The sequence below is a fragment of the Limulus polyphemus genome, unplaced genomic scaffold, assembly GCF_000517525.1.
Source record: "Limulus polyphemus unplaced genomic scaffold, Limulus_polyphemus-2.1.2 Scaffold267, whole genome shotgun sequence".
Classification (NCBI taxonomy): domain Eukaryota; kingdom Metazoa; phylum Arthropoda; class Merostomata; order Xiphosura; family Limulidae; genus Limulus; species Limulus polyphemus.
The window spans coordinates 549,845-563,851 of record NW_013665877.1 but is presented as its reverse complement, the minus strand read 5'-3'; the positions used below and the strand labels follow the sequence as shown (position 1 = coordinate 563,851).

Below are 14,007 nucleotides of genomic sequence, written 5' to 3'. Positions count from 1 at the left end.
GTAGCTTTGCGCGAAATTCCAAAACAAACAAACAAATACGGTGGTCCTACTCTTTACAAACGTTATATTTATGACATTGTTGGTGCAACCAGCACATCCCTTTTTTACACTTCGTTTCCTCCTTCCATCCAGCGCTTACCTTCACATGAACAGTTTCCTCAAAGAGTTTACACTTTTTAAACATTCTCTTCTCCACTGAACATTTATCGACTTCAGTACACTACAAACCCATTGATTCCCATTCTTATCTCCGCTACGACTCTTCCCATCCCCGTCATACGTTTCAGTCTCTTCCATATTCACAAAGACTGCGCAGACTCTGCAGTGAACAAATTGATTACGAGTCGAAATATGAAGATATGAAATATTTTTTTATCAGTCGTTTCCACCCCAAGTCTTTATTAGAAAAATCCGCCCAACACACCCATTCTGTAACTCGACAATACACCCTAACACCTAAATCCAAGTCTACAAACTTTCGAGCACCACTTATCTTTACTTACCATCCCAATACCTCTAAAGTTGCCCAAATCATCAAACAAAACTTCAACATCCTTACTGACGACCCCATAACTTCCAAAAATTTTAAAGAACACAGTTACAAACACGATAAAAATATAAAGAATATTTTAGTCCACAGTGTCATCCAGAAATCTAACCCTAGTGTGAACCCGGTACAGCCTGTTCTCACAGACAGGAATACGTCACCTGCCAATATGTTAACACCACAACATCCATATTTGGCCCTAATTGGAAATTTCAAATACGACAATCATTCACTTGCATTTCAACAAGCCTGATATGCTGTGTATGTTATAAAAAGTGCAACATGCTATAAGTTGGTCAAACGGGTCGCCGCTTAGGGGATCGATCATTCACGTGAACATCTTTCTTATATAATAAATAATGACATTACAAACTCCACATGGTAGAAACTTTAATAACCCTTCACATTGCATGTCCAACTTCTCCGTACATGGACTCACATTTGCTCCACCCACTCTAACTCAAAGAGAACGCCTGGAAAAACGTTTGATTTTTAGATTAGGCACTGTTAATCCCTCTGGATTGAATGAAGAGTTATCTTTCCTTTAACATTATCTTTTTCATTTCCTCGCCCTATACTTTTTTTATACCTTCACACACTGACATTTATTGGATACAACATGTTCGTTCAATGTTCGCAATCTTTTTCCTCTCTAGCCTGTTCGCTTCAGTCACCTGCTTTATATTTCTTTCTTTTCACCGACGCTCTTCACGTCTGTTCAGTTCACATACCTTTTACTGTTGTACCCCTTTGAACAATATTACCCGATACACATTTTCTTACATTGTTGCCTGTCTTTTTGTTCTACGTTTCCTTTTTTGTTGTATATTTACTGCGATTAACTTTATTTATACAATTTTTATACTTTTATTGTTATTATTTAATATGTTACTTCCCTTACCTCATTTGTAGCTTCAGGAACATGTTCTCGAGCCTTCGAGCCACGTGTTATTTGTTCTTTCAACCTAACCCTTATATTAACAGTTCCATTGCCACTAGTAACCTGATGAAGGATTGTTGCCCGAAACGTTGTTTTATTAATAAAGTTATTTTATTTTGGCGAGTTTTTACCACTACTTTATATTCTATTTTGCATTTTGTTTTAATTAAAAAGTTTTTGTTTTCTTCCTATCAAGATTCTCTTCAAGGAATTTTTCCGTGAGTCTTATTTATCGTCATTGGTGACGTATAAAGAGTTGATTATTATTTCACAAAGTAATTCTAATAGTAAAGTTTCTTCTAAACTGCCAAAATTTGGGGCCTGTAAGAGTGAAAAAGGAGTAGAGTCAGAAACTGACCAAATACTTCAAACTCAACATGTCATCTTACACGTTTACGTTTATTTTTGCTTTTAGTTTATTTCTTCTGTTGCTGCCATCTAGTGTGAAAAATCCTAAAAGTGTTTATAAAAAAACAACATGAACTTGTGAAGTAATGACAGTTAGAATATTTGTTTTCTTTTATAAACATCCACGGAAATAGTGAGTTGAAAAACTTCAGTCTTAAGTATCACAAGTAAAGGTTTATAATTAAAGTTTCGCTGAAAGGGACTATTTCTGTGGTTATGACATAAAAGAAATAAAACGATAATTACATATATATATATAATATTTTTCGATAAGCTGTATTTTCAACAATGATAGGAAACTCATTTTTAGAAGTCAGCTATTGTTATTATTAGCTCCTTATTTCAATTTCTTAGCTTAAATGTATTACTATAAAAAATTAAATTCGGGGTTTTCTGACAGCAGTGCCTTAAATAACTACATATTTTCAGAAAATCGATTACAACTTTTCTTCTTTAAGACACCACTTAAAGCATAATGTACTGAAAATGTAGTCTTCTCCCGGCTTTCTTATAACAGAGATACATCATGTATCCATAAACAGTTTTGGCTCAAATTCTACGTAACGTTAAAGTTTACAACCTATTTTTATCCCACGCGATCCCCCATTTATCCCTAAGGGAATGAGCGGGGATTTCGATGGCCTAGGTATGTAATTTGCATCCGTGTGCGCATCACGATGATCTATGTGTTTCCTTGTGCGCATTTCAATTGGCTATGTGTAAGCGTGTGCGCACCTCGATGATCTATGTGTATCCAAGTGACCATTTTCATGGCTTACGTACACATTTCAAAACATTAGTTTTAGCTAAACGTTTTAAAAGAACGATAGCAGCAATAACTCGATGTACTTTGATGGCTTTACAATAAAACATAGGGTCCCGAGAAGTATATAGAAGCTGTAAGTAGAAGTTAACTTCTTTGAATCTTGCCATAATTTGGATAAACTGGAAATGTTGATGATATTTAAAAGACATTTGAAGCTATATAATTTTTTTTTTGAGGCAATTAACTATACGACGACTACTTCACTAATATTGGTATTAATTAAAACATCATATACTGAATGTAAACCGAATAATTTGTTTTCATTCGTTTGTTTGTAGTTAAACACAAAGCTAAACAAACAATGGGCTATCTGTGCTGTGCCAACCACAGGTATCGAAACCCGATTTATACCGTTATAAGTATCACTGGTGGCTATTGTTTTTTGTTTTTTTTAATAAACAGCTTTTACAGAAACTGTGGAAGTACAAATTATTAATGCAGAGTATGTGAGATAATTAATTCTCTTTTGCTTGTTTGTTTAGCTAGCTACGCACAAACGTCATTAATTTTGAACTAATAGACTAGAGGAAAGGCAACTAGTCAACAGCACCCGCCGCCAACTCTTGGGCCACATTGTTTCATCGAAAAGTGGGATTTGGCTGTCATTCTCTTATATGGAGCGTGTTTTTGCGCAAGCTGGCGCGAAGTGTGAATCTTCGAATTCACAGTCTGGGCACGCTAGCCCAAGGCCACGCCCGGTCCATCTCTGTTCCAGAGACATATATGAGAAGGAATTAGTCAGGATAATCACTGTAAAATAATACATTAAACCTATGTTAAGTATAAATAAATACTTGAACTTTTAAGTTTTTGTTCTCTTAACAAAATTTAGGCCCGGCATGGCCAGGTGGTCAGGGCGCTCGACTCCCAGTCTGAGGGTCTCGGGTTCGAATCCCCGTCCCACCAAACATGCTCGCCCTTTCAGCCGTGGGGGGTGTTATAATGTGACGGTCAATCCCACTATTCGTTGGTAAAAGAGTTGGCGGTGGGTAGTGATGACTAGCTGCCTTCCCTCTAGTCTTAAACTGCTAAATTAGGGACGGCTAGCACAGATAGCCCTCGTGTAGCTTTGCGCGAAATTCAAAAAACAAACGAACTTTACAAAATTTATAATAACATGCCACTTTACAACATTTCTACTGAAGAAAAGAGCGCTATTAAACTGTTTATTCATCATATCCTGGATAAAATAAAACGAATACAAATTTGACACTTTGTTGTTGTTATTATTATTTTTAATTATGTTTTGTTTGTTGTTAAGTTCAAAACCACACAATGTGCTATCTGAGCTCTGCCCACCGCGGAATAAAAAACCGATTATTTTTTTTAGCATTGTAAGTCCTCAGACTTACCGCTGAGCCACCAGGGGGCTTTTATTTATTAAAAATTTTAGTACGAAATTTAAACAGTTTTGCTATTGAAATAAAATGGTGGCATTTACATGGATGAAGAATAGAATTGTGGGATTATTTTCCCGCAAAATAAAGAATGAAGTACAAATATTTCTAATTTCGTTAAATATGTGAATATGATCGATTCTACAATTTTAAACACGAAGTTAATAAGACTTTCTTTTGTTTAAAAAAAAAGGGCAATTCCTTGATCCAGTTTTTGGATTTCCGCTGTTTATTCGCAGAGACTACTTACCTCATCACACCATAATGAATGTGTGTTTGGTTACTTCGTACTCTGTGCGTTACTGAAACCCACAACTGTTATCATTTCCGCAACTTGACGTTTCCGGTCGTCATTTTTCTTCTAATCGATCGTCGTGACAATGGGCAACATGCCAAGTTGGGCCTAAACCCAACTGTCAGAGTTCTTTTAGGTTCTGATTGAAAACTAACCATCCAAAGACACCAATTCACGCAACGTTGGACTTTTATGTCCACTTGTTGAGAACTAATTGTGAACAGTCCTCTCCTCTCCATTATCAGATCATTCATGTCAAGATTTACTCTTACAGAACACCAAGTTATTCCACTTGTGCTTAAACTGTCCACCTGGCGAGGCATCTGTCTTCCCCTTTTTTTCTTACCCTACTGATGGTTGCTAGGCTGCAGCTGGACCGCACCCCGCAGTGGCAGAGACCGCGGAGGAAGCTCGCGCATGTGCACTACGCAGACTCAGAACTGATGTTGGTGGTTACATCAGAGAACAGAGAGGCTGACGCCAGTCGCTCCTGGCCGATATCCGCGAGTCTTGCGTGCGAACTGGCTTTTCCATCTTTTTCTCCTTCTCTCATTTTTTGTAACATAATTTCTGAATCATTTTAATTTGTCTTCAGTAAGCGTGCAGTGGGTTCGATTTTTTTAAAGTAGAAAGTTTTTTGTTTGTTTTTGTTTTACAACATGGCATTAAATTGCTGAATTATCCAGCTAAGAATGAAGCGGTCAGAGGGTGCTGATGGAAAAAGCTACTTTTTAGCGGGTCCGGAGAGGGTGAGCGAGCAGGGGCGACTCGGGCCAGCGACGGTTAAGTCAGCTTGTCATGAGGCCCCTGCTAGCTTCCTGCTCCTGCTTCATTTTTAATCAAATGAAATATGACATTAGAGCATAACGATGGGAGCCGCACGCCTTCATTAGAAAAGCCATACCGAAAAGTGTTACAGAGATGGCGGCTGTGCTCGGCCTCTCTCCTCTTCTTCACTGTTGTGCTACTGGACAACTTTGTGGCCTGTCTAAGTGTTAGAGATTTGACTGTATATTCTGCGCGTTTCCGTAATCCCTGGATGCCAGACAGTTTCGGTTCTAATATAAGCCCTACCTGTCGTGTGTCGCAGGGCCTAAGTCAACCCCAGTGCCTTTCCCTGGCGTACCTGTGCGCCCTGTCACCGGGCAGGGAGCGGGAGAAGCATTTGCTAAACCAACGCCCTTGCTTTTGCTCCCACTACCTCTTGACATCAGTGCTCGGACCACGGGGAATAAAAGGTTCACCAGAAGATTGTCGGACCGCTCTGACTTCAGTGATTAACCTCGACACCATGGCTCAGCAAGTCACGTGTGAGTTTGAAGCATTACTTGCCCGATACGATTGTAGAGGGCAGTATTCGGTCCGGTTTTCCTGTCAAGAGTGTGAGGTAAGCTACAAAATAGACAGATATGAAAAGTTAGGATCGCTATTCTTAAAAAAAATAATAAATTATGGATACGAATTGTTAGTAAGGTTAAAATAATAAAAGTACGAGTCCTTTATTAAAGTCACTGATCAGTCAATAATGCAAGTTGAATGAACCTTTATATGCACAGAAATGTAGAATTGATTTTGAATTTCGCGCAAAGCTACACGAGGGCTATCTGCGCTAGCCGTCCCTATTTTACCCACTACCAACTCTTGGGCTACTCTATTACCAACGAATAGTGAGATTGACCGTTACATTATAACGCCCCATGGCTGAAAGGGCGAGCATGTTTGACGGGATGGGGATTCGAACCCGCGACTCTCAGTCAAGCGCCCTAACCACGTGGCAATACCGGGTCTGTAGAATGAGAAACGGTTGGGTGGATAATAAATGAAAGTTATCTTTAATTTTTTGTTGTTGTTGTTTGTTTGTTTTAATTGTATATATATATATATGTTGAATATTTAATACTATTGGTTACAAAAGCATATTTATTATGTTCGGAGATTGAACTGAAAAAACTTTTATTCAAGAGTGTTTAGTTTTTTTTGCGATATATTTATTATTATCATTATGTTATTAAATGCAGGTTATAGGAGTAGATGTTGTTTCTCGTTTGACTCTAAACCCAAAGAATACGTATTTACTCAAATTATTTTATTTTTCTTTGAAGAGCTAACTATACTATACAAAAGTCAAACTTAAACATGACCCGAAATAACACGTAAACATTTATCTATTGATATATATATATAACCCGAAATAACACGTAAACATTTATCTGTTGATATATATATATAACCAGAAATAACACGTAAACATTTATCTGTTGATATATATATATAGTACTTCAAGTGGGTTCTTTGTCATCATGAATTTGTCTAAGTTATTTACGCTTTGTTTGTTTGTTTGTTGTTAATTATGCACAAAGCTACACAAGGGCTATCTGTGCTCTGCCCACCACGAGTATCGAAACCCGGTTTCTAGCGTTGTAAGTCCGCAGACATACCGCTGTGCCACTGGGGGGCAGTTATTTACGCAGAATCTGGTGTGTATTCGTGTGCGATTCAGAGCTTAAACATTATTGGTGTGTGATGTTTTTTAAACACAGGCTGGTGTGTGTTAGTGTGTGACTCAGAGGTTAAACATTATCAGTTTGTATTAAGTAATTAGATCCTGTTGTTTATTAAACGTCTCGCACCTGTAGAAGGCTTAGGTAATTGAGCCGAAAGCTTGTGCATTAAAAAAAACTAAAAAAAATTTGGTGATAGTCCAAATAAATTACTTAATACAAATATGAGTACTCACGTTAAAAGCCTGAAAAGTTAAATATTATCTGTGTCTATCTGAAGTTGTTTTTTTAAACACAGGCTGTTAAGCGTTAAAATTCCACGCAGAGGTTAAATTATCAGTGTCTGTCTGATGTTCTTTAAACAAAGTCTGGAATTTGTTTGCGCGTGGCTTAGCTTTTGCTGGGTATTCATTAAGCAACATGATGTCTGTTAAAGTGTGACTCGGAGGTTAAACATACTCGGCTGCTGCTTTCTGTCTGGCGTTTGTTAAGGATCGAATCAGATAAATTAGCATATATTTCTTATTAACACAATCCAACACCTGTTAGCCTGCGCACCACAGATTGAATATTATCAATGTCTGGGATCAGTCTTAGTTGTCTTATTAAAAGACATTCTTATCCTGTATTTCAATTCAGTTAAAAGTTTTGAGTTAGTAACTAGACTGACATCCCCTACACACACACATATACAGAGAGAGTAGTCGCAGTTTTCCTCATCCACGGCATTTAGGAAAATGTGGTTTCTTCTTCATAAACTCCATTTAACGCATGGATAGAGTTAGCATAGCCAGACCACCAAGAAATACTTTAACAATAATACGAAGTGAACTGGTACTATAACAATATGTGTGGATGGCATTTATTGCAAGAATATTGAAATTAACTGTTCCAGTAAAATTAGGATTTTCAACCTGAATGGCACCTTACATGCTAGTGGGCTGAACGGCCAATTAGCAGCACCCGCCACCACGAGGGTTTTGCTTGGCTCTTCTAACTGAATAACGATATTAACAGTCACTATTATAAAGCTGAAAGTGCGAAGCTTGTTCAACAACATCACCCTTCGAACCCCAAATCCAGCCTAACACGTTAACCATTAGCCCACCCCTACCCGTCAGATAAAGTGCCAATTATTAAGTTAACACGCAATAGCTATTAAACAAACTTGGCTAACATGAATATAATTAAGTTAACAAGTCGTTAATATCTGACCACAATGAATATAATTACAGAAGAAAATGTATAATATGAAGAATAAAGGCTGAAATAAAGTGGGTGTTTAAATAATGAGCAATTAATATCAACATAATTTGATAAAGATTGTAACTGTGAATAAATTTAGTTACATTTTCTTTGTGAATAAGTAGATCTATGGTACATTTGAGTAGTTTGTAAAATATCTTAAAAAGTTACTAACTGAACTAAATATTGTCGATTTTAGTCTAAGTGTTGATTAGGTGACACACTCGAAATCACTTAAAGACTATTTATAGAGCGAAATTTTGGACGATATAACTTAAAATACAGACTGAAATAGAATCATAATGTTCGATCTTGATTCCCTCTCCAGCACACAGGATTCACTATAGTTTCATGATCACGAAACGTGCCCACATTTACTGAGCACATAACGATTGGCTATGCTAGTTTTTCTTTTTTTGTCTTATCCATTTAAACCAGGGCCGGAACAGTTTTTCAGAAGAGTAATTCCACCCCCACCCCCTACGGTCATTCTGACACTTCTGCTAGTTATCTCGCATTTGAAAAAAAAACAACAAAAAAAACGATAATTAAATATTTAAAGTATAATTTTTATGGTTTGAAAATTTCAAGAATTAGTTTCTTGAGTTCAAACACCACACCTTAGTTGAATGCCTTTTCATCCTTAATTTGAGAGTCATGGGATGCAAAAAATACTCTTAGAGTCACTTATCAGAATGGGATTCCATGGGTATCGTTTACTTTATTTTGTCTTCCGAGATACCAGTATTTGTTTTTTATTTCTATGTATTCCAGATTTTAAAAAAGTAATCCTATTTGCGAAACAATATTATACACAATGTAAGTTATCAGAAAATAGGATTCCAGCCAGTGATTCTGGGATTCCACACATTGTGTGAAAGTATGATCAACTATTCCTACCCTAATTGAAATATTAACTAAAGTAGATACGGTTAACTGGCACGTTTATTATTATTAATAAATATTAACTAGGTGCGCCATCTTCTGTTGCATGGAACAAATTCACTCTAGCCTTTTCTCCACATTATGAAACCTAACACATTTCATTTCACTGGTACTACTTTACCACAGATTCCAATTGCCAGACACTGTTAGATACAGCGGTCTCCAAGTATTGTTATATAGAACGTAATACTTTTATCTAATGATACGCAACACGATATATTTTCATTGTTATCTATTCACTAACTATGAAAGGCTTATTCCCTTTGTCATCTGCCGAGAACGCTTTCACGCTACTTTTTTTTTTGTAATTCTCAACAATATACATCGTCGCTTTGCAACAAAACTATCACCTGATTCTTAGGCCAACTATGGTGTTTATGTTGAATGCATACTATTCATGTTGATTTGTTAGAAAGGTTTGGTTTTTATTCATTATTTTTTTGATAACTTCGGTGATATAACAACAAAATAGTTTAATTCAGAAGTTTTATGACATTGAGCTGTAGTCAAAAACAAAATAAAATTTACCGGATAGTGTTTCAGCTAAGTCTTATGGTACGTTTATGTATTAGGCCTAATACTTAAATTAAAATATAAATAGGCCTACTATTACTAACGTTATAGAGTCAGTGTTTAAAAAGTTTTAAGTGGTGAATAAATGTTAATTAATAAATATTTTTTTGGGTATTTTAACACATATATTTGGCCTTAAAATATAAAGAAAAATAAACGTTTATTTACTACCAAATATCTTTTGTCCTTTGTATAGTCGAAAAAGTTGAAAATTTGTGTCGGAATATCCGCATTAGGTTTTCTACTTCCTGACCAAGAATACAGTGAAAAGGGCTCAAGAGTGCTACTTAAGTCTCTTTCAGAGTACACACATACTTTGTAGTTATTACTAAAAATGTGGTGATTAAAGAATTACTTCGAGACTGATGAAATAAGTAAAGAGTAGGTGCATTTTGGAGGTACAGACAAATTCGTTTTAGTTAAATTCTATAATTTTTCTTAATCATTCAACGATGGTTTCCCGTCATTTTTGAATGGGTTTTATACTAGTATATTATTCTTTTTTTTCTGTCTGATATGAGACATGGTTATATTTTTTATTGTTATCTGATGTATTTCTTTCTCACAATTACCAAACAATTCAGACTTCTGAAACTGTTATCTCATGTGGTCTATTTTGTTATTCTGATATTAAACATGATTGCATTTTTATTGTGTTTATTTCCATCTGCCTGATATAAAATGTTATTATATTTTAGACCACTTTTACTTATTGTGAACGATTTGTTATCCCTATCATGAACCAATTCTATATTGTTGTCTACCCTCGTGCCACTGTATACTACAGAGATAATAAAAACCATTTGTTATATCATTATCAGCAGCCATTGTATTCCTCATTTGCTATTTGCTAATGCGTTACATACAAGTAATCAACTAGGGCTGGTTTACCTGTAAGTTGTACAAATTATCTTTTTTACTTCTGATGTCATCACATAAAGTGAAAACATTCAACATCGTCATCAATAAACGTAGTTTTGTTATCGAACTGTAGCTGTCAACGATAACGGAACACTTTGTATTACTAGAATTAAATCTGGTTCTTTTCGCTGTTTTGTAATTAGTTATAGGATATTCTATAACCAGGTTACCAGTATAGAATGTTATATTAGTTTTCAATATGACTATTATTAATGACGGATCATTTTAATGTTTCATTATTATTATAGTTTCTGTTATCATAGATCGGGCATTCTCTCAACAACGTGAAATATTTAATTATCATACAACTTTCCGCTCTTATAGTGCTATTAATAACGGAACATTCTGCTCTAGCTATAATTAAATATAATAGCTTGCTGTCAGTTTTATAATGATGAAACATTCTGCTCTAGCTATAATTAAATATAGTAGCTTGTTGTCAGTTTTATAATGATGAAACATTCTGCTCTAGCTATGATTAAATATAGTAGCTTGCTGTTAGTTTTATAATGATGAAACATTCTGCTCTAGCTATGATTAAATATAGTAGCTTGATGTCAGTTTTATAATGATGAAACATTCTGCTCAAGCTATGATTAAATATAGTAGCTTGATGTCAGTTTTATAATGATGAAACATTCTGCTCTAGCTATGATTAAATATAGTAGCTTGATGTCCGTTTTGTAATGATGAAACATTCTATTAATGTCATGAGGAATTGTAACACCGTCGTTGTTATTAAAATATAACCTTTTATAGTACTTAATATTAAACCTATAATTTGATTGTCGAATAACATGAGCAGTTTTCTCTTTCTACAGAAAGTTACTCGCACTTTATAAGAGCGATATTAAGGGTCCAGACCCCCCGGTTTTTTTATTGTTATATTGCGCAGTCTGATGGCCACGATTGCGTAAAACTGTCCATCACCGTAATTTTCATTTTATCGCGTTTCTGCGAAGAACAGTGAAACCAGTCAACCAGTCTTAGATAACATATCTCGAGAAACTTTCAACAGATCATCCACTGTACGTGCATGGACTTCAGCTTTCAAGACAAACCAACTACACAGAAGTCCATCAGTGCGTACTGAGGTGACTTTACAGATTCGTCGGTAAAGAGGATAGCATGAACGTCGGTTTTATTCTCCATGGTTTACTGTCTGTGTAGTTTAAATTTTCCAGCATATGATACACTTGTAGTAACCATTAAGTCCAATAAAGAACTTTACATTCTCTATACCAGATTAGAAAGTTTTTGTCACCTCGTTTATTGTAGGCATACCGTTCAAGTTCACCCAGGCCTCGACAGTTGTTGCAACAAACTTCCGCCTCTCGACAGTTGTTGCAACAAACTTCCGCCTCTCGAGAGTTGTTGCAACGAACTTCCACCTCTCGACAGTTCTTGCAACAAACTTCCACCTGTCGACAGTTGTTGCAACAAACTTCCACCTGTCGACAGTTGTTGCAACGAACTTCCACCTCTCAACAGTTGTTGCAACAAACTTCCACCTCACGAGAGTTGTTGCAACAAACTTCCACCTCTCGACAGTTGTTGCAACGAACTTCCGCCTCTCGACAGTTGTTGCAACAAACTTCCGCCTGGACGCTAGAAGTGTTTTCCTTATATTTCTGCAGTTTGTACACTTGTGGTTTACACTTCTTTATAAGGGCGAGATCTTTATGAATTATTTCGTGCATAGTTAATTGGAATATTTGTATCTGGGTAGAGAGTATGGGTCCTAAACGTCCAGGCTGGGAACGTTGGCGATGGTAGCGACAGTCCTGTGTGTGTGTGGTAAGATATTGTAGCTCTGGGTAGAGAGTATGGGTCCCAAACGTCCAGGCTGGGAACGTTGGCGATGGTAGCGACAGTCCTGTGTGTGTGTGTGTGATAAGATATTGTAGCTCTGGGTAGAGAGTATGGGTCCTAAACGTCCAGGCTGAGAACGTTGGCGATGGTAGCGACAGTCCTGTGTGTGTGTGGTAAGATATTGTAGCTCTGGGTAGAGAGTAGGGGTTCTGAACGTCCAGGCTGAGAACGTTAGCGATGATAGCGACAGTCCTGTGTGTGTCTGGTGAAACACTGTTGGCTTTACATCATCACGTAGCTGTGCTGATGTTTCCTAGCCTATGCTGTTCGCTTTGTTTTAGTTACTATTCTTTGACATTTACAAGCCCGGGCTTTACAGCTTCTAGGTGAGGAATGTGGTTATCATTCAGTAATAAGGGTTTGTAGCAGCACTGCACTGGCGAATGGGTCCGGTAATTCGTCGTAAACAAAATATAGGTTCTAAAAGTTCGCCTCTGGCGCCGTGACTCGCATCTGTGGCAACACGACACTGCAGATGTAAACCGTTGTTAGAAAGTAGCGTTAATCGTTCATAATTGGTGCGTTCCTTTGTAACTACATCGAAAAGTACCTCATCCAAATATATATATAACTTACCTTAATGAGAAGCCCAGTTCTTGACTAAATTTTATATCATCAAAATCTTGTGCATTAAGCTCTCTAAGAGTTTCGCTTTATAATATGGGGGCAATAACTATTCCCCAAATTCTGAAATATACGTCACACAACTCCAGTCTTTATATAAGCTAAGAAAAAAATATATCACTGCAATTTGTATTTTAAAATATATATATATAGAAAATGCAACCAATTTAGAGTTAATGACAAAAATTTGATACTTTTACGTTTATTTTAGGCAACAGATAACTAAAATATTTATCATAAGAAAATTGTTTATGTTACTAAATATTTTTTGTTTAAAGAAAAGGCAACCGACAACTGAATTTTATAGATTGGAAACTATAATCTACTGACGCAAACATTAGTGTTATTATATATGCCAAAACAAAACGAAGGAACAGAAATCTGTATATTGAACAATAGCAACTAAAGTTTATACGTTCAGAAAAGGGAGTAGACCTGTATAGCGAACATGAACAGAAGCTAAAATAGACCTGTACAGTGAACATGATCAGATGCTAAAGTAGACTTGTACAGTGAACATGATCAGAAGCTAAAGTAGACCTGTACAGTGAACATGATCAGATGCTAAAGTAGACCTGTATAGTAGACCTGTACAGCGAACATGATCAGAAGATAAAGTACACCTGTATAGCGAACATGAACAGAAGCTAAAATAGACCTGTACAGCGAACATGATCAGAAGATAAAGTACACCTGTATAGCGAACATGATCAGAAGCTAAAGTAGACCTGTACAGCGAACATAATCAGATGCTAAAGTAGACCTGTATAGTAGACCTGTACAGCGAACATGATCAGATGCTAAAGTAGACCTGTATAGTAGACCTGTACAGCGAACATGATCAGATGCTAAAGTAGACCTGTATAGTAGACCTGAACAGCGAACATGATCAGATGCTAAAGTAGACCTGTAG

The 14,007-nt window shown here is 36.4% G+C and overlaps 1 protein-coding gene and 1 long non-coding RNA gene across 2 annotated transcripts in view; one reads left to right on the top strand and one right to left on the bottom strand.

Annotated features, from left to right (window-relative positions):
* Positions 1 to 4,817, bottom strand: part of LOC111085185 — a 39,669-nt gene extending 34,852 nt beyond the window's left edge. The window contains exon 1 of the long non-coding RNA XR_002610023.1: positions 4,369 to 4,817. This is a non-coding gene — a long non-coding RNA (uncharacterized LOC111085185). The remainder of the gene's footprint in view (positions 1 to 4,368) is intronic.
* A 96-nt stretch (positions 4,818 to 4,913) lies between these two features.
* Positions 4,914 to 14,007, top strand: part of LOC106456873 (transmembrane protein FAM155A-like) — a 70,133-nt gene continuing 61,039 nt past the window's right edge. The window contains exon 1 of the mRNA XM_022382664.1: positions 4,914 to 5,800. Within this exon, the coding sequence (XP_022238372.1) occupies positions 5,264 to 5,800 (537 nt within the window). The 5' untranslated portion in view covers positions 4,914 to 5,263. The remainder of the gene's footprint in view (positions 5,801 to 14,007) is intronic.